At 36.9% G+C, this 19,488-nt stretch overlaps 1 protein-coding gene across 3 annotated transcripts in view; it reads right to left on the bottom strand.

Annotated features, from left to right (window-relative positions):
* Positions 1-2,187: 2,187 nt before the first annotated feature.
* Positions 2,188-19,488, bottom strand: part of DACH2 (dachshund family transcription factor 2) — a 761,757-nt gene continuing 744,456 nt past the window's right edge. The window contains exons 13-14 of one of the 3 annotated variants that reach the window (XR_008995031.1): positions 3,786-7,098; positions 2,188-2,679 (exon numbers count right to left, since the gene is read on the bottom strand). Coding sequence is in view for 2 of the 3 variants with exons in the window: in XM_057495298.1 (XP_057351281.1) it covers positions 2,630-2,679 (50 nt within the window). In the remaining variant the exon portion in view is untranslated. Of the gene's footprint in view, positions 7,099-19,488 lie in introns of all 3 variants that reach the window. The other 2 variants (XM_057495299.1, XM_057495298.1) reach the window with 2 other exon arrangements.

The following is a 19,488-nucleotide window of genomic DNA, read 5'->3' as shown; positions in this document are numbered from 1 at the left end:
TGATTTCACTAATTCATTGGCAAAGAAAAGCAGATATGCTTTATGTGTACATACATGCGCAAGAGTGCAAACAGGAATGAAACTATACTGATTCATTTCACACTACCTGTAAGATCTGATTGATTTCTATCATTTTAAATAAGAAGTAACTTAGGTATGTGTGTGATTGGAGGTAGTGTTCCTCCATCATGTTCAAGTTGGAGTGGTGAAATTTTTGTTCAGTATCAGCTTTGATCTTTCTGATAGAGATATCTAACAAAGGAAGTAGCTCTTTGGCATTATAACTGTTCAAATAATATTTGTGTGCCTATTTTTGAGATATCAGACTATTGATGGCCTTCAAAGACCCTTCCCTCTCATTCTCTAATCTAAGACTCTATTATAAGTTATTTTTGGAGCACCATCCACAGAGACACATTTCCCTGAGCAGGAAGGCACAAAGTTGGTGTTTGTTGGTGGAGGGGTCCTTCATGTCCAAATACCTTGCGGTTTATATCTTCATGTATAAGTTAATTGAGAAGAGTGAGAATTGGATCCCAAGAAAGGTTAGGTGCTTTGAAAGGTATGGGAAGACACCGTTATCCTAGGATTGTAATTATAGATGAAGGTACTATGAGTATGTCTGGAGGTGGGAAGAGTGTATTATCCCACTAATATTCCACAAGCAGTGAACATGAGGTCAGAGTCCCTGAAATTTGCAGGAGATTGATCCAGCAACTCTAGCCACAATCTCAGGATGAAGGTAAACTGGATGTTCTCCAAAGAGTACAAGAGGAATGATAGAACACTAATCCTCCCAACCTGAGAAGAGGGTTATATCTGAGAAAGAATTAGCATACAGTGAAATCTGCAATGAAGGAATTCCTGGCTCTTTTTCTTAGGGCTAAGGTTTTTATGTTCTTGGAGGAAGGAGTAATGGTAAAGAGGAGGATTGGGAAGGATGGCCAAGGGTTTGCATTGAAATGGCAAGCAATCCTACCCCAGGAAACCTGGAGTTGCAGAGTGAGCTTCACTCCTAGTATTTTCCTGGCTCATTCTCTCCAGATGGGCCAGTGAAGTGAGCAACAAATAAGAGATTCCTACAGTTGCTTCCACTTCTCAAGAAGTCCCAGCCATCTACCTGACACAGAATCAAATCTCCTCCATCAATGTTAAGCCAGTACAGATAACTGCTACCAGATGAGGCTAAACCACAAACAGTACAGAATTGGGCACCTGGGACCCTGAAAATTGGGATGCTGTTAACACAGGCTTCCTCTGGCCATTACATTAAGCTTTAAATAATGCAACCCTGCATATCATATGATTGGCTATTTGGTACCCAGGTTATAGTGTTATGGTGGGAGGAGGGCATACTTATGAGAGCAGGCCTGCAGAGCCAAAACAGGCCCTTAAGGATTTTTCTTCTCTACTGAAGGAAAAGAGCTTGCAGTCTTCTCAGGACTCTTAAACCTTCCATAAAGGAAAATAGTGAGGAGGTGATGATGAGAGGAAACATCTGTGGAATACAACACACCTTTTTACAAGACAGGGTGCTGAGTGGAAGTGGCACTATCTGGGAAAAACTTAGAGGTTCCTTGGTGAACCAGAATTTGGGTGGGGCTCCAGGATTTTAGTGGAAATGAACCAAGGAGAAGGTGAAGACAGATCAGATAAACTGCAGGGCCAGGCTATGGTTTTGTTTTGTTTTGTTTTTCATTAGGCTTGTTTTTTTCAATCTGACTCTGGTGTTTAATTAGGCTGTAATGGATATTTGGAAGTACATGGAGTTTGGAATTTCTTTGGGTCAGAGTAGATATATGCCCCTTCCATTTTCTTTTTGTTCTCCAATGAAGGCAGTTCTAGAAGAAAGAATAGATATTCAGGAAAGACTTTCCAGTTCTTGATTCACCACATTTTTCCTGCTTTCCAGTACAATGCTTCCTCCTGGAAGCATGGCCAGTAAGCACACAGAGCCAGGAAAAGACAATTGAGCATGCTTCAGCAGAACAACTGAGGACATGAATATTGGCCTATTTAAGTAGGTGAACTGAACAAAGATGTATGTTCATATTTGTTTGGAAATAACCAAACCAGAGGAAGATTTTCAAACACCTTAGTTCCTACATTTTGATTTGCACTCCAGCTCTACTTCAATGAATGCAGTTGGAAATTTGAAAATAAAAACTCAGCAACAACTGATGAAGTCAAAATGCTTTTATTATACTGAAGTTTAACAAGTACATTTTTAACAAAGAAGGTGTACTTTAACATAATATGTGGTAGAACAGAGAAACCATACATATAAGTTTCTAGTCTCTAACACACTACTGCATTTTGTTTTCACTTAAAAGACAAAAAAGCCAAGCTGAAGTGAGCATAGAAAAGCATCAAACATGATCAAGTTATTTTAGCCATTAGGATTTAGCTCATATTCTTAAACTGGTCAATCTAACGCAAGGACAAAGTTTACATCATTTAAAAATGTACACATGTTGCTTTTTCTTTTAAACATAATATAGATTGAATAGCTGCTTCAGTAAATAAAGCTTTGTTGATAAACACAATTGAAACAACTCCATGTTGAACAGTTTCAGAGATAAACTGGAATCACAAGCATCTTCATTTATGTAAAGCCAGCGAGGACTTTTCAGGCTGAATAAAACTGTTGTGCCATTGCTAAACAGTAATAGTTACCTCCTTTAAAAAAAAGAAAACAAGTTAGTTCTGAGGAATAATTCTGATACGTGCTTAAAAATACTAAACTTCTATCTTCAGGAACCTAAATTATCTGTTGTAATAGGCTTGACTTAGTATAAGTAAAATTTTAAATTTCTTAACATTTCTAAATGTTAAAGTGTCAGTTTTCAAAGATCCTTCAAGTTTTATGCTACAGCTTTTGTTCTTTCTACAGCACTGAAGACATCGAAGACTGGTAAGACTTTTCATAAACTATGGTGTCTATGGTTATCTACATTAACTTTTCCTTTTGTACATAATGGTATGTTTGAGATCCCTACAGTTTACCAAAACAGGGATAAAAGAGTATCTGGTTATGATCTAAGGTGAGGACAGCTTTGTACTTTTAAAATTTCCTCTCCCCAGGTTAACTCTGAAACTGTGTATACTGCATGAAGGGAGACTAGTTCTGAATGTATTTTAACCATAGTGTTTGTTCAAACCAATATCTATTTAAATGCTGGCAATTAAAAGAATCTGTATCACCCATATTTGATGGTGTGAGTACAAATGATAGTTGGAAACAATTTTCAAAAACGACTCTGCCTCTTTTTGTCTAACTTTGCTCTTTGCCTTAGTCATGGCTTACAGCCTGAGTCTCTATCCAGCTACTTCATAAAAACTCGCCTTTGGTCACAAAAGAAGAACCAGGAAAGAAAGCATGGATGGTCACTACAAATCCATCACCCATGCTAAAGAAATACTTAAAGTCTATGTTCGTCCAATGTATCATCTTCACATATAAAGGAGAGTATGGTATCATTGTTGGGTTGATAAGCCTAATCTCAAATATCAGTTCAGTCTAGTCAAAGCTTAGCATTGTCAGGAGGAAAATATACCCTTTCTAAGCCTAGTGTATAAAATGTTTAAAATATTGATTTTTTTCTGTGTAGAAAGTATTGTGACAAGCCAGTGGAATTTACTGGATAATACCTCAAAACTGAAAATAAAGATGCGGTAAAGTAATAGAAAAATAAGGGAATTTGGGTTTGTTAGTCAGACAACCTGGAGAGTCAGACTTCACTAGAGGGCTACCAGATATTTTACTGAAGAGCCTGTGGATTCACCTGAATTTATTCCAGGGAGTGAAGAAAACAAAAGTTGACTTTTTGGTAATTGTCTAGTAGCCTGCCACCCCAGCAAATTAGTCTGCCACCCCAGCAAATTGTTCAGACTCTTTCATGGCATCTGATAATATTTATTCTGGTAAAATTCACCGGATAGTTGCTCAGTTTTCCAGTCTACCTCATCCTCTGTATATACAGCCTAAATGTCAAAAGAAATCTCTTCAGCATCAAAGGGCAAACAGTCATTTTACTAGGATTGAAATTTATACAATATAGCTAAAGCTTAAATCACACAGTACAAATTGTGAACATTATAAACTTGAAAGCAATGACAAAACAAAATAATATACTGTAAAAAAAGTATATAAACACAGTAACAAAGGGCAAAAAGCAATCATCATTTATCCTTTAGCAAAATGCAGTTTCTGAAAAATCTCCTTCCTTTATTATGTTTAATTATTTTCTTTACAAAAAGAGACAAACATATCTGCCCAAACCCTTCATTAAATCTGCTGGTTTACAAGGCCTATCAGGAACTGTTTCTGCGGCAGCTCAAAAAGCCAAAGAAAAACTAAGCCAGCAAGAAGACAGTATTAAAATGAATCAATTTTTTAAATCCAGAATACAATAAATTGAGATTTCATAGGAGTAAGGCATTTTTTCCTAATTTAGAGCATAGTAGCAAAATAGTGTCTGTGTGGCATGCTGTATAATGTTGACAACAGCTTCTGTTACTGTTTTACATCTGCCAGTACTGAGTGATCATAAGGAAGGAGCCAATATCGACCTGCTAACTGACACTGTGGAGCAGTCTCAAAGTTTGCCACATTTCAATTTCAAAATGCATTTCAGCTATAATATGAATGATTTATCATTTAGTAGTAGCTGTCAAAGTAAACTCCTAGATAAAACAAAAACATCTGGAACCATAAACAGAGGAGGGAAGTAGCTGAATTTTAATCCAAACCTGGCGTGCTCACTTCATTAGGAACAGGAAACAGCTAATTAGCAACTGAATGTTTCATGTTTTTAAGAGGGTTTGTACTTGAGCTCCAAACAGAGATGAACTAATATGCATTCTGGATATAAACAAGATTAAAGATCAGGAAGAACATCCAACAAACTGTCGCCAGAGGAATGTTTGGGAGCTCGGGAACTTAAAAAGAGTGACACACACTGACATTTGGGGAGAGCTAACAGAATTTATTGCTTTACGATTTGTCAGGTAAGTAAATGGGGGAATTCAATATACACAAATGTGACCATTTAAAAAATTACAACGAAGGCCCATGTAGTCCTTCCCTTAGCACAGCACTGCCTGACATGGGCATACCCCATGGCTCAGGAGCCTAGTGTTGCTCTCACCATAAAGCAGACAAGCCTCTGCTGATCAGTTGAATTATCTTTAAAGGGCCACACCTGGCTGTTCCAAACTCCAGTAAGTGTGTCCTGCCTTCTGTGGTATATCTCTGAAGCTTATGAAAAGAAAAAACTAAAACCAAGTGCCATAACCAAGGCAGATATGTGGGAAAAGACTCAGAAGAAAACACATGAGGATTTCTTACAGTTCAACCAATGTCAGTTAAATATATCTATTTGTAAAAAGAGACTAGTTTGTTTTTAAGTGATTTAATTTGAAAATGCTGCTCCATTTTCCCTCTAATATCTGCTACTTAACAATCAAATAATGAGACATTTCTGCATGCAATATTTTTAGTTACACCTCTTTGTTATTGAATTCAGGTTTTGATAATAAAAACATTTTTTTAAGTTTTATAAATTTTTATTTGCCTCAGTCCTTCTGTGTGACTTATTTCTAATTTGGTATTATTTCACTGAATTAGGTCAAAGCAGCACATTTGCTCTACACAAGACACCTTTCTACAGTCTGTAGAGAGCACCAGAAGCCAAATCCCTGTGCCTTAGAACAAATTCCTTCAGAGCATGGGATAGCTGGAATGTCACATTGATAGGATCCAATGTAATACTTTAAAATGTGTAGGGTAGGTGGCCATTCCAACAGAAATTGCTTGTACTGCCACAGGGACCTGATTATAGGAGAATGGATAAACATTCAGTTGGCCTTTTGCATAAGACACGTGGTGCTTCTGTCACATCGGAACTTAATTCTAGGGCAGATGTAAAAATAGCATGATGAATTAGATTTCACTTGGTGTAAGGAGAGCTCTTTAGGAGGGGCATTAAATTATTTCGATTACTAGAGTACCATTTAATACACTGGAATACTGCTCTGTTAGATTTTAGAAGGCATGAAAATAATGAGGACAGGTATTTGCCACCAGCCTTTGGCCAGGTATCCATTAAGTAAACGGTTAAAAATATTTGAGGTCATTTTCTGGGCAATTCAAGGCAAATGACCCATTTGGTTCTAATCAATGGAATGTCTTAGGCATCTGGCCATGTCTAGACCAGAGAATGAGCAGTGGGAAATATCCACGTGACTGACCCATCATATCTGCCTGTCTCCTTTCTTATGTCTACATGCTTTTCAGTCTGTTTGCTTATTGATAGTCTAATAAGGAGGAAGAAGGACTGGAGGTGGGAGGAGAACAGAAAAGAATAAAAAGGGTATTTTCAGTAGCTTCGTTATGTGTTTTTGTCATTGCCTCTTTACAGATAAGGAATGTGCTTGTAGAAAGGGATTAAATGATTTGCTCCATCACCAACAGATCAAAGAACCAGGTGCGGTAAAACCTACAAACTAGAACTCTCTATATTCCCTTAGAAAACACTACGGGCAACATGTTTCTTTTAGAAGGGTAAGAGCCAAAGCAGTGGTAACAAATATTGATCATTTACCCAAATGAATTACCTTCTTATGTAATTCCTGTTAAATACCAGGCCAGCCAAATCTAAAGCTATTTCATAGTAATCACGGCTTAAAGTGGGTGTGTCTGCATTTAAATTTCTGTCACACCGTTTAGAAATAGCATTTTCTCTGTCTTAAAAAGTCTTCCACCTACTTACCCCACTAAGATGTTGTGTGGATTAATGTGATAATGTTTGCGAAGCACTAAGAACTCTATGAAAGAAAGGGATTTTAGAAATGTAAAGTATCATGTTCAATCATCATAATTATCCTCTAAAAATCTGTGAAGCCCATTCTCTAGCACATTTTTTCTATAAGTGCAGGGTTCTACTTATCAGTAATGAACAAATAGTAATCGAAGGTTCTGTATTTTAAGTATTTGAGTATGAATTCTAAAGAATTACAACATTAGATAAGCAGGTAACTGCTACAGCACCCTATTCATGCCTATGATCAGTTGGAGTTCCGGCATCAGTGTTCAGGCTGCACAGAAAAAACAACAAGACCTGGTCAAAATTTCATCCCAACAAAGAAAATCCAAAATCTACTCAATGAACTTCACTGAAAACCACAAATTGGCTTTATAGTATTTTGTTGTGCTATATATGTTCAAGATTTGAATAAATCTGTATGCAATAAATGTATTATTTTATTAGACTTATTCCTTAATCATACATTCACTGATGTCTCATTCTATTAAAACAGAAATTATACAAAAGTGAGCAAAGCTGTAGATTTACAGTAGTTTAAAGCTTAATCTTATTATCTGGGGGTGATATTGACAATATACAAAGTGGTATAAATGATATTACCTAACTCTAAAATATGCTTATGAGCCCCTTCTACATGTTCTACTGCTTTACATCCTGCAGTGAAATGCATGACTAGCTTAATGAGCAAGGCATTTAGAAAGGTTTTTTCCTCCCCATTCACAGTCTAAAACATTAGTAAAGAGCCACACCATTTTCTTTGAGTCAAAATCTTTGTTAATTGCAATTTCCCCTTGGGATGAGATTTCCTTCCCTGATGTGATGGTTGTTTAAAGTAACTTCACACTATTTCTTTTTTAAAACTACCAAAAAATGAGTTTATAATGCTTTTGAAGGTTTAAATTTGTGTTTAGAAAACATGATTTTCCCCACCCAGGGCTCATGTTTTCTTCAAGTGTTTCCTCACCACTTATTCACTTATATAAACAATGGGATTTCCTTAAGTACTAATAGGCTTCATCACAAGCATACCTGGAGCTATCAAACCTTTCTTTGGAAGTAGCTCACTTATTCATGAACTAATGACAATAATTTATAAACGATTTCTCCAGCTAAATATTAAGTTTTATGTTTCCTTTAAGTTGCTTAATTAGTGATGTGTTTCTAATTTTCAAATAGGCACTATGTTATTTGGCACTAAAGAAAATCATATCTGAAACATGATGTTTTCCTAATCTGAATAAGAGAAATACAGGTTAATGTTTCACTTCAGTCTTAGATTCAACCCAAATTAAATGTACAATTGACTGTATGAACTCTACCTCAAATGTGGAAACATGTTCAGAATGTGATGTTCTTGAATCAAATAAGCAACAGTAGTGTGGTTGGTTTGGGGTCATTAGTTATTAGTACAGTAGGATGAATATGGAGCTATAATTTAAAAGTGGGAAAGTATACCACTGCAAGACAGGGGTAGATAATAAAATACTAAGCATTTCATTCCTCTCTGTCTAGATAAAAGTACTGGTTTAGAGTCATTTTTCAGAAGTGTCTGGTGCTTATTTTTTACAATATGGCACTTTTTAAAAAAATGGAATAATAACCAATTGAACTTATTAGCCCTAAAAGCTTTCTGATTTATATTTTAATCAAGTCACAGACCAGTACAGGTTGTCTTTTCTTTGCAAATGCAATCATGATGGCATATCAACTTCTCTTGCTTGCTTTTAACTCAGTTTGTTTTTGTGACTTCTTTCACATACCCTATTCCCCCTTATCTAATCTCTGGTTCTTATAAGACCCACCCTAACAGAAGTATGGATACCCTTCTATTCTCATACGGAGAAAAAATATGGAGATATATTTGTCATACCAATATACGAAAGAGCATATTCTTAGAGAAATTTTATACATCAATTATATGCCAAATATAAAATGCCCCTACTAAAATCTACATATGCAAACACAAATGCAAGCACAAATATTACTATGCCATACAAAGTATGTATTTTGTAGGGCATAGTAATAATATCTTGTACATGTCATACTTGTCAGAGGGTATGGATCTAACTTACTGATGAGGAAGAACAGGCAAATATTACTATTTTACTAAACTTAAGGCAGAGAGAGAGTGAATGACTTCTCAAGGTTAGTATCTGAGTTAGCCAGTTGGTGACAGAGAAACCCTGACTACAAGACCAGTGTTCTACCACTTCATTGAACTTGCCATAGAAGTTACAAAATGGCAATGGAAGTGCATGTGCCCAATCACAGGCCCACAACTTTGAGCCCCACTAATAGCTCTAGGAGCACTTAAATTTTACTTTCCAGCAAGGAAGAGAAAGGAAGGGAAAGGAGAATGAATAAAAACTAGTATTTATGGAAAACTGACTGTGGTAGGAGCCGTACTAAGGCATTCTATGCACTTATGTAATATGTGGAATGCCATGTTCTTTCCACTACTTCTTGCTCTTGATAATGCCATGGTGAAATATGATAAGTTGCTTATATTTCTATGCCAGTCCTATAAAAAAATCTCAGGTTGTGGCACCTAACTTCCATAAACAAGTTACAAAATACTTCAAAGAGGCTAAATTTATTTGAATTTTGCACAGAATGCAAATTGGAAATATTTTAATGTGATATTTAAAAGCACAATTAAGTTCTTTTTTATTACTTTTAACTACTCTTGCATGCTAAGCTGATGAAAAAACACGACAATCTGCCATTTCAAAGGAACTAAAGTGTGGAGGAAAATGAAAATGGAAGTAATGGTAAAACACTAAATGTTTACACAAACAACATTAAAAATGACTACATCCAACATTTCCTATGGGAGATCGAAATTCATTTACCAGAAGATTGTAAGATTTGAGTTGCAGGTTTTGCCTCACTCATATTAAATGGTTACTCACCAATACTGAGATCAAAATGACATTCTTTTGTATTGTTTTAAAGAAAATACAAGCACTTAAACATTTATGGGAGAGAGAGAAGAAATACTTTATTGTTCAAATAACCATTTGCATTATTGAGGTAAAGCAGATTTCAGCTCAACTATGTGGATTCTTACCAATGTTAATTTTCAAACATTAAAAAAGTAAATCATAAACTTTGGGGGTCAACAGATTAGGGGCCTTCAAGGAGGTCTCTGCAAATTCTAGAATATTTTTCTTTAAAAAACTTTGATTTCCAAAGTCGATTGTTACATGGCTTTTATGAGAAAGAAATTCCCTGGAGCAAACAAATAAAATTTTACGCCAATGGCTCACAGTAAAGAATTCTGGCCTAAAATTAGATAACTGAGGATCTGTTAAGATCTAGTTCTATTAGGGTGATATGAGCTCAGCCACCAGGAGAAAAGTTTCCATTACTACTTCAGCTTTGCTGCACAGTTTGAAATAGAAAAAAGGTTTAGATTGTATTTGTGTAAGGTTTATAAGTATTACCCCAATCTCTGCAAAGCTTTAAAGCTGAAGTGATTATTAAATTACAGTTTGTTTTAGTCTATTTTGGTTAATTAACTCCGAACTGGAGAAGTCTCCCACCATCCAGGCCTTGCTGCATTGTTTTGTGTGGGAGAATATTAGTGTAGTTAAAATTACTAGCTAGCTAACTATGAGAGATTTTTATAGGTATGGATTAATAGAAAAACAGGCAAGGAAGTTAAGATTCCTGTTTTAGAACCCACTATCAACAGCAAGCCAATGAACTTCTCTTGGACTATTTCCCTACTTAACAAAATGGTGGTTAATCTTACCTTTCTTAACTATCATGCAGGTATAATCCAGCTGGAGGATGTTTTTTTTTTTAAGAATGACACACAGACAAAACCCTCTTTCTGATGGAATTGTTATTACCAGTTAAAGAGCTAGCAATAAGCCAGGAGTTGCCACGTTTTGTGCAGCAGAGCAGGAAAACAAAGGCAAATGTTAAAAAATCAGTCTTCAAAGGGAAGGGAAGACTGAAGGGAACTGGGAAGGGAGACATCTTGACTAGTATTTGAGTTCCTGGATCCAACCATGCCTGAATCTATCCCTGAAAGCTTCAGTTAATTCACCCAATAAATTACCTCTTTTAACTATGTCTCTCCTTCCCTCAAAAACAGTAAAAGAAGAGAGTGGCACAAAGTTCACCAGGTTATACAAGTACTAGGTATTGCCTTTCTTTATTTTTACTATGCCAATTCTAGGCTATTAATTCCATATTCCAAGAATAATAAGCATCCTGGCATAGAACCACCACAAATTTATGTGCCAGTGATGTAATAATTTTATTTTTTAAAATGATGTTGACAATAATGGCACATGAGTACAGCCTTCTTTGTGTTTTCTTAGTTAAAACACAAATGTGAATGTGAAAAATAAAACAACTTTTAATCAGAGAAAGGCTTTTTTTGCATACCTCAGATATATCTGGGTTGGGAGTGAGACAGGGTGAATCCTAAGTTTAAAAAATTGTATTGCAAATAAAGAAGACGGGACATAAAGTAATTAGCTAAGTGGTTATAGGAGTTAAGTTCAACCCTTCTGAGAAAGACCTGTTAAATTAACGAGTTATTTCTGCAGACTCTGAAATGCTGAGTAGCAGAACAACCTATTTTGGGCTTCCAAGTCTCACACTCTTGCTGTCACTACACCTACAATTTCTTCTGTTATGTGAGTGATATATAGCTGGAATTATAAGTCTTAGACCTGCAGATGAGATATTGTGTTATCATAATTAGGGTGACAGCCTTTCAGTCATTGCAAATATTTTGTTCAGTAGCACAGGCACTCTACAACAACCTGGCCCTAAATTATTAAGTGATGTAAGCTCTTCACTTCCTCTTTAGAAAGAACTAGAAGCATAATGTGTGCTATAATCTGACAGGTTATTTCATAGCAAGAGGTATGATATGGTCTTGGAGATGCCATCAATCAAGATAAAAATCCTGTGGAGGATGAAGAATATGAGAGACAAATATCTCCTGGGGATGAAGGTAAAAAGACTCAGACTATCGAATGAACCTTGTAAGGAAAAATATATGCTGCTACTAAGAGAAAGATACTATGCTCTTTGTGAGGTGTATGCTAGAGCCTTTTCTCACTCTATGATGGAGTTGCAGTGAAGTTTCCTGGGGAAGTAAAAGACTCCAACTCTCAAAACAAGCATTTAAGAGGAAAGAGAACCAATTTCCCATAATCCCTCTAATGTCTGACATGCTATACACTTTACAAAAGAGCTTTTCACTTTAAAACTGGAATATCAGCATTCCTGTATCTTCCAATACAGTACAAGACATCAAAAGGAAGGAAATTAATGATTGATGAGGGGAGGACAGGAAGTAGTCTGTGGAACCCCTAGAGAAATATGTACTGCACACTGTCGTGCAAACTAGTAGAAATGCCTTTAAAGAAATTCCAGATTGGGGAGAGGCATAAAGATGGTCATGTAAGAGGTGAGACAGAAACCTCCTCCCAAACCACACATAATATGAAAATATAGCAAAGACAACTAATCCTGAAAGAGCAACGGAATGAAGGCTGCAACAGACTGCCTACTGGGGAATATAGCAGACCTCATGGAAAAGGGTAAAGTACCAAAGCCGCCATCTGGTGGGACCCAAGCCCTTCCCCCATCCCAGTTCACCAGCAGGAGGAAGAGAAATGGAGCAGGGAGGGAGTGGAGGCCTAGGATTGCTGAACACCCAGCCTTGAAGATCTGCTCTGGGAGCACGAACCTACATGGTACTCTAGAGGTTAGTGGGGTTGGAAAGCTAAGACAGGTGGAATACTCAGACTGAGATCCCAGTTGCTTGTGGAGAACAGGTACCCACAATTGGCCACTCTGAACAAAAGAAAGGTGGGCATTCTGAGAGACTTTCCAACAGTGAGAGGGCTGCTAAAGGGGCAAGGATTACACAGAGCTTCCTGCTCAGGAGAAAGGACAGGTGGACAAAATTGTCCAGGTGCTCTCAGCCCATCAGGTTGGGAACTTTCAGGAGCTTAAGGTGCTGCATACCCCTTCTGGCAACACAGGTCTGAGGCCCCCCAGTGAAATTTGCAGCCTGCTTCTCCTTCCTCCCGGCCAGCACCACCTCACAAACCTGCTGCCCCTGCCATTATGCCAGGCCAGCCAGAAAGTGGCCCCACCTATGGCAGCTAAAATGGCATAGCATAAAGTCTCCTCCCTGAATGCTAAGCCCACTGACCCTGGAAATGGAGACAGCCAGTGCATCTGGGAAGCAGGAAAGAGCTCTTTTGTCCAGGCAGGCATGAGTGCAGCTCGACAGCAACCCCTGCCATCACTCTAGGCCAGCTGGAGGGCATCCCTTCCTATGGCAGCTTCAGAGACCTATCCAAGAGGCTGTTCCCTATGCACATGGCTCACTGGCCCAGACAGTGGAGGCAGGCAGTAAGATGGGAAGCGAAAAAGAGCTCTCTCCATCCAGAAGGTACCAGCACCACTCACCTGTGACCCTGCCATTGCTCCAGGGGCTGAGCAGCTCTAGAGAGTAAAGCTTCTAGGCACTACTGGGTGCTGCATACACCAAGTTATTACTACAAATATAAAACGTCAGAAGAACCTTGTGCAAACCAAAATCCCACAAACATCAGAAAGAAGGCCAAATGAAACTGAACTCACCAATATTCCTGAAGAAGATTTTAACATAAAAATTATAAACATGCTAATGGAGCTATGGAAAAATATTCAAGAACTCAGGGAGGAATTTAAGAAAGAGATAGAAACTTTGAAAAACACAGCATCTGAAATGAAGCATACAATGGAGGGACTGAAAAACAGATTAGATGAAGTGGAGAAGACAGTAAATGAGATAGAAATTAGAGAACAGGAATACAAAGAAGATGAGGCACAGAGAGGAAAAAGGATCTCTAGGAATAAAAGAATGTTAAGAGAACTGTGTGACCAATCCAAATGGAACAATATTCACATTATAGGGGTACCAGAAGAAGAAGAGAGGGAAGAAGGGATTGAAAGTGTCTTTTAGGAGGTAATTGGTGAAAACATCCCCAATCTAGGGAAGGATATAGTCCCTCAGGCCATGGAGGTGCACAGATCTCACAACACAAGGGACCCAAGGGAGACAATGTGAAGACATATAATAATTAAAATGGCAAAGATCAAGGACAAGGACAGAGTATTAAAAGCAGCCAGAAAGAGAAAAAAAGATCACATACAAAGGAAAACCCATCAGGCTATCATCAGACTTCTCAGCAGAAACCAGAATGGAGGGGCATGATACATTTAATGTAATGAAACATAAGGGCCTCAAACCATGAATACTTTACCCAGCAAGATTATCATTTAAATTTGAAGGAGGGATTAAACAATTTCCAGATAAGCAAAAGTTGAGAGAATTTTCCTCCCACAAACCATCTCTATGGTCTATTTTTGAGGGACTGCTAGAGATGGAAGAGCTCCTAAGGCTAAAAAGCTGTCACCAGAGAAAATAAAACCACAGTAAAGGAAGTAGACCAATTAATTACTAATCAAATACAAAATTATATCAACTACCCCAGAAGTCAGTCAAGGGACACACAAAGAGTATAGAAGGAAAAGAAGGGAGGAAAAAGAAAAAGAACCTTTAGATTATGTTAGAAATAGCCTACTAAGCAAGTTAAGTTAGACTATTAGTAAGGAAGTTAATCTTGAACCTTTGGTAACCGTGAATCTAAAGCCTGCAATTGCAATAAGTACATACCTATTGATAATCACCCTAAATGTAAATGGTCTGAATGCACCAATCAAAAGACATAGAGTCACTGAATGGATAAAAAATACAACCATCTATATGCTGCCAACAAGAGACTCACCTCAAACCCAAAGACAAACACAGACTAAAAGTGAAGGGATGGGAAAAAATATTTCATGTAACTAATAGGGAGAAAAAAGCAGGAGCTGCAGTACTTGTATCAGACAAAATAGACTTCAAAACAAAGAAAGTCACAAGAGACAAAGAACATTATACAATGATAAAGGGAACAGTCCAACAAGAGGATATAACCATTATAAATATCTACGTACCCAACATAGGAGAATCTACATAAGTGAAACAAATACTAAAAGAATTAAAGGGGAAAATAGAATGCAATGAATTCATTTTAGAAGACTCTAACACATCACACTCTCCAAAGAACAGATCAACCAGACAGAAAATAAGTAAGGACACAGAGGCACTTAACAACATATTGGAACATAAATACCTAACAGACATCTATGGAACACTCTACCCAAAAGCAGCAGGATACACATTCTTCTCAAGTGCACATGGAACATTTTTAGGAAAAGATCATATACTAGGCCAAAAAAAAGAGCCTCAGTAAATTCAGGATTGAAATTATACCAACTAACTTCTCAGACCACAAAGGTATGAAACTAGAAATAAATTATGCCAAGAAAATAAAAGAACCCACAAACACATGGAGGCTTAACAACATGCTCCTAAATAATCAGTGGATCAATGACCAAATAAAAACAGAGATCAAGCAATATATGGAGACAAATGAAAACAATAACTCAACACTGCAAAATCTTTGGGAAGCAGTGAAGGCCCTGTCAAGAGGGAAGTATACTGCAATACAGGCCTACCTCAGGAAACAACAATCCCATATGAACAGTCTAAACTCACAATTCATGAAACTAGAAAAAGTAGAACAAATGAGGCCCAAAGTCAATAGAAGGAGGGACATAATAAAGATCAGAGCATAAGTAAATAAAATCGAGAAAAGCAAAACAATCAAAAGAATCAATAAAAGTAGGAGCTGTTTCTTTGAGAATATTAACAAAATAGGTAAATCCCTAGACAGACTTATCAAGAAAAAAAGGGAATCTACACACATAAAATGAATCAGAAATGAGAAAGGAAAAATCACTATGGACACCAAAGATATAAAAATAATTATTAGAGACTACTACAAAAAATTATATGATAAAAAATTGGGGAACCTAGAAGAAATGGACAACTTTCTAGAAAAATACAACCTTCCAAGGCTGACCCAGGGAGAAGCAGAAAATCTGAACAGACCAATTATCAACAATGAAATTGAATTAGTAACCAAAAAACTAACTAAGAGCAAAACCCATGGACCAGATGGCTTCATGACTAAATTTTACCAAACATTCAGTGAAGGCATAATAGCCACACTCCTTAAAGTTTTCCAAAATGTAGAAGAGGAGGGAATACTCCTGAACTCATTATATGAGGCCAGCATCACTCTAACACCAAAACCAGACAAAGACAACACAAAAAAGAAAATTACAGACCAATATCCCTGATGAACACAAATGCAAAAACACTGAACAAAATATTAGCAAATCAAATTCAAAAATACAGCAAAAGATCATTCATCATAATCAAGTAGGATTTATTCCAGGGATGCAAGGATGGTACAATATTCAAAAATCCATCAACATCATAAACCACATCAACAAAAAAGGACCAAAACCATATGATAACCTCCATGGATACTGAAAAAACATTCAACACAATTCAACTTCCATTCATGATAAAAACTGTCAACAAAATGGGTACAGAGGGCAAGCACCTCAATATAATAAAGACCATATATGACAAACCCACAGACAACATCATACTTAACAGTGAGAAACCGAAAGCTTTTCCTTTAAGATCGGGAACAAGACAAGGATGCCCACTCTTCCCACTTTTATTCAACATAGTACTAGAAGCCCTAGCTATGGAAATCAGACAACACAAAGAAATAAAAGGCATCCAGATTGGTAAGGAAGAAGTTAATGTGTCACTGTTTGCAGATGACATGATATTGTACATAAAAAATCCTAAAAATTTCACCCAGAAACGAATAACTAGATTCAGCAAAGTTGCAGGATACAAAATCAATAGACAAAAACCTGCTTTATTTCTATATACTACTGATGAACTAGCAGAAAGAGAAGTCAGGAAAACAATTCCATTCACAATTGCATCAAAAAGAATAAAACACCTGGGAATAGATCTAATCAAGGAGGTGCAAGACCTACAAGACACTCATGAGAGAAACTAAAGAAGACACCAATAAATCAAAATACATCCTGTGCTTTTGGAAAAGAAGAATTAATATTCTCAAAATGGCAATCCTACCAAAAGCAATCTGCAAATTCAATACAATCCCTATCAAAATACCAATGGCATTCTTTGACAAACTAGAACAAATGTTTGTAAAATTCATATGGAACAAGAAAAGACTCCAAATAGCTAAAGCAATCCTGAGAAGGAAGAATAAAGCTAGGGGATTATGCTCCATGACTTCAAGCTCTACTACAAAGCCACAGCAATCATGACAATGTGATACTAGCACAAGAACAGACCCATAGACCAACGGAACAGACTAGAGAGTCCAGATATAAATCCAAGGATACATGGTCAATTAATAAACAAAAAGGAGCCATGGATATTCAATGAGGAAATGACAGCCTCATCAACAAATGGCTTTGGCAAAACTGGACAGCTACATCCAAGAGTATGAAACTGGATTACTTTCTAACTCGATACACAGAAGTAAACTCAAAATGGATAAAATACCCTAATGTAAGTCATGAAACCATAAAACTCTTAGAAGAAAACATAGGCAAAAATCTCTTGAATCTAAACATGAGCAACTTTTTCCTGAACATATCTTCTCGGGCAAGGGAAACAAAAGCAAAAGTGAACAAATGGGTCTACATCAAACTAACAAGCTTCTGTACAGCAAAGGACACCATCAGTAGAACAAAAAGGCATTCTACAGGATGGGAGAATATATTCATAAATGACATATCCGATAAGGGGTTGATATCCAAAATATGTAAAGAACACGCACGCCTCAACACCCAAAAAGCAAATAACCCAATTAAAAAATGGGTGGAATATATGAACAGAAACTTCTCCAAAGAAGAAATTCAGATGGCAAACAGGCACATGAAAAGGTGCTCTACATCACTAATCATCAGGGAAATACAAATTAAAACCACAATGAGATATCACCTCACACCAGTTAGGATGGCCAACATCGAAAGGCAAGGAACAACAAATGCTGGTAAAGATGTGGAGAAAGGGGAACCCTCTTACAAATCTGGTGGGAATGTGAATTAGTCCAACCATTGTGGAAAGCAATATGGAGGTTCCTCAAAAAACTGAAAAAAGAAACATTGTTTGACCCAGGAATTCCACTCCTAGGAATGTACCCAAAGATAACAAGAGCCAAATTCAAAAAGACATATGCACCCCTATGTTTATTGCAACACTATTTACACTAGCCAAGATATAGAATCAACCCAAGGGCCCATCAGTAGATGAATGGATAAAGAAGAAGTGGTACATATACACAATGGAATACTATTTATCCATGAAAAGAAAACACATCCTATCATTTGCAATAATATGGATGGAAATAGAGGGTATTATGCTTAGTGAAATAAGTTAGGCAAAGAAAGACAAGCACCAAATGATTTCTCTCATTTGTGGACTATTACAATGAAGCAAAACTGAAGGAAAAATATAGCAGCCAACTCACAGACTCCAAGAAGGGACTAGGGTTTACAAAGAGAGGGGGTTGGGAAAGGGAGGGTAAGGAGGGACAGTGAAGGGGATTAAGGGGCATTATGATTGGCAAACATGGTGTTGGGGGTGTCATGGGGAAGACAGTGTAGCACAGAGAAGACAAGTAGTGACTATAGCATCTTACTACGCTGATGGATAGTGACTGCAATGGGGTTTGGGGGGGATTTGATAATATGGGTGACTGTAGTTACCACAGTGTTTTTTATGTGAAACCTTCATAAGACTGTATGTCAATGATACGTTAATAAAAGATAAATAAATAAATAAAAGAAATTCTATCTGCTCCCCTTATAGTTTTTATTGTCATATCAATACATGCAAGAAATCATTTGTGATTTATCCAGTTCCTTTACTTGCTCCTGCCATTACTTCCATTGATCTTCTACCAAATTCTGCAGTGACCATCTTAGCTCTAGGGTAACTGTTTTCAATGAATATTTGCATGGCATCTAAAGCTCTTTGGAGGAATGTTGTTCTAGGTTACTAAGCAAGCAGCAAAGAGAGGATAGAATGCAGTTTTGAAAAGTCAAGAAAGGGTAGACACTACTCAAAGTGATTTTGAGAGAATGGAGGAGAAGGTATATATATAGTACAAATATATACTAAAATTCTGTAAGTATATGTGTATTCAACTACCCTGTAAAATATAATGTGTCTTTTTTAACAGAGGTGTTTTAGAGTCAAATGACACTTTAGTCACTTTGCTTTTGATTCTTCAGTGCCATCTTCACCAAGTGCTGCATAGGTGAGATCATGCATTTTATATTTCAGAACGGTCAGTCTATACTCCCTGAATGATCTCCACAATTTTTTCTGAACAAAAATGGTTCAGAGGCGGAAAAAGTTTCAGTAGGTTTATGTTTTACATGAAAATTTGTTTTACTTAAGACATGTAGATTGGATTTAATATCTACTTCTGGTGTGTTAGCAGCAAAAAGAAGGGAAATTATTTAAGGTCCTATCATATTTATGGCAAAAAGGCAGAGGAAAATATATTCTAGTGTTAATCATTTAGTGTCATTGTCAAACATGGATGCAAAAAAAGCCAAAGTAAAAATTATTCACAGAGATTGGCATTCCTTTGGTAAAAAGCAGTTCCCAGGT

Source organism: Manis pentadactyla, chromosome X (genome assembly GCF_030020395.1).
Source record: "Manis pentadactyla isolate mManPen7 chromosome X, mManPen7.hap1, whole genome shotgun sequence".
In the NCBI taxonomy this organism is placed as follows: Eukaryota; Metazoa; Chordata; class Mammalia; order Pholidota; family Manidae; genus Manis; species Manis pentadactyla.
Note: the sequence above shows the minus strand (reverse complement) of the source record. Positions and strands in the feature narration are given on the sequence as shown.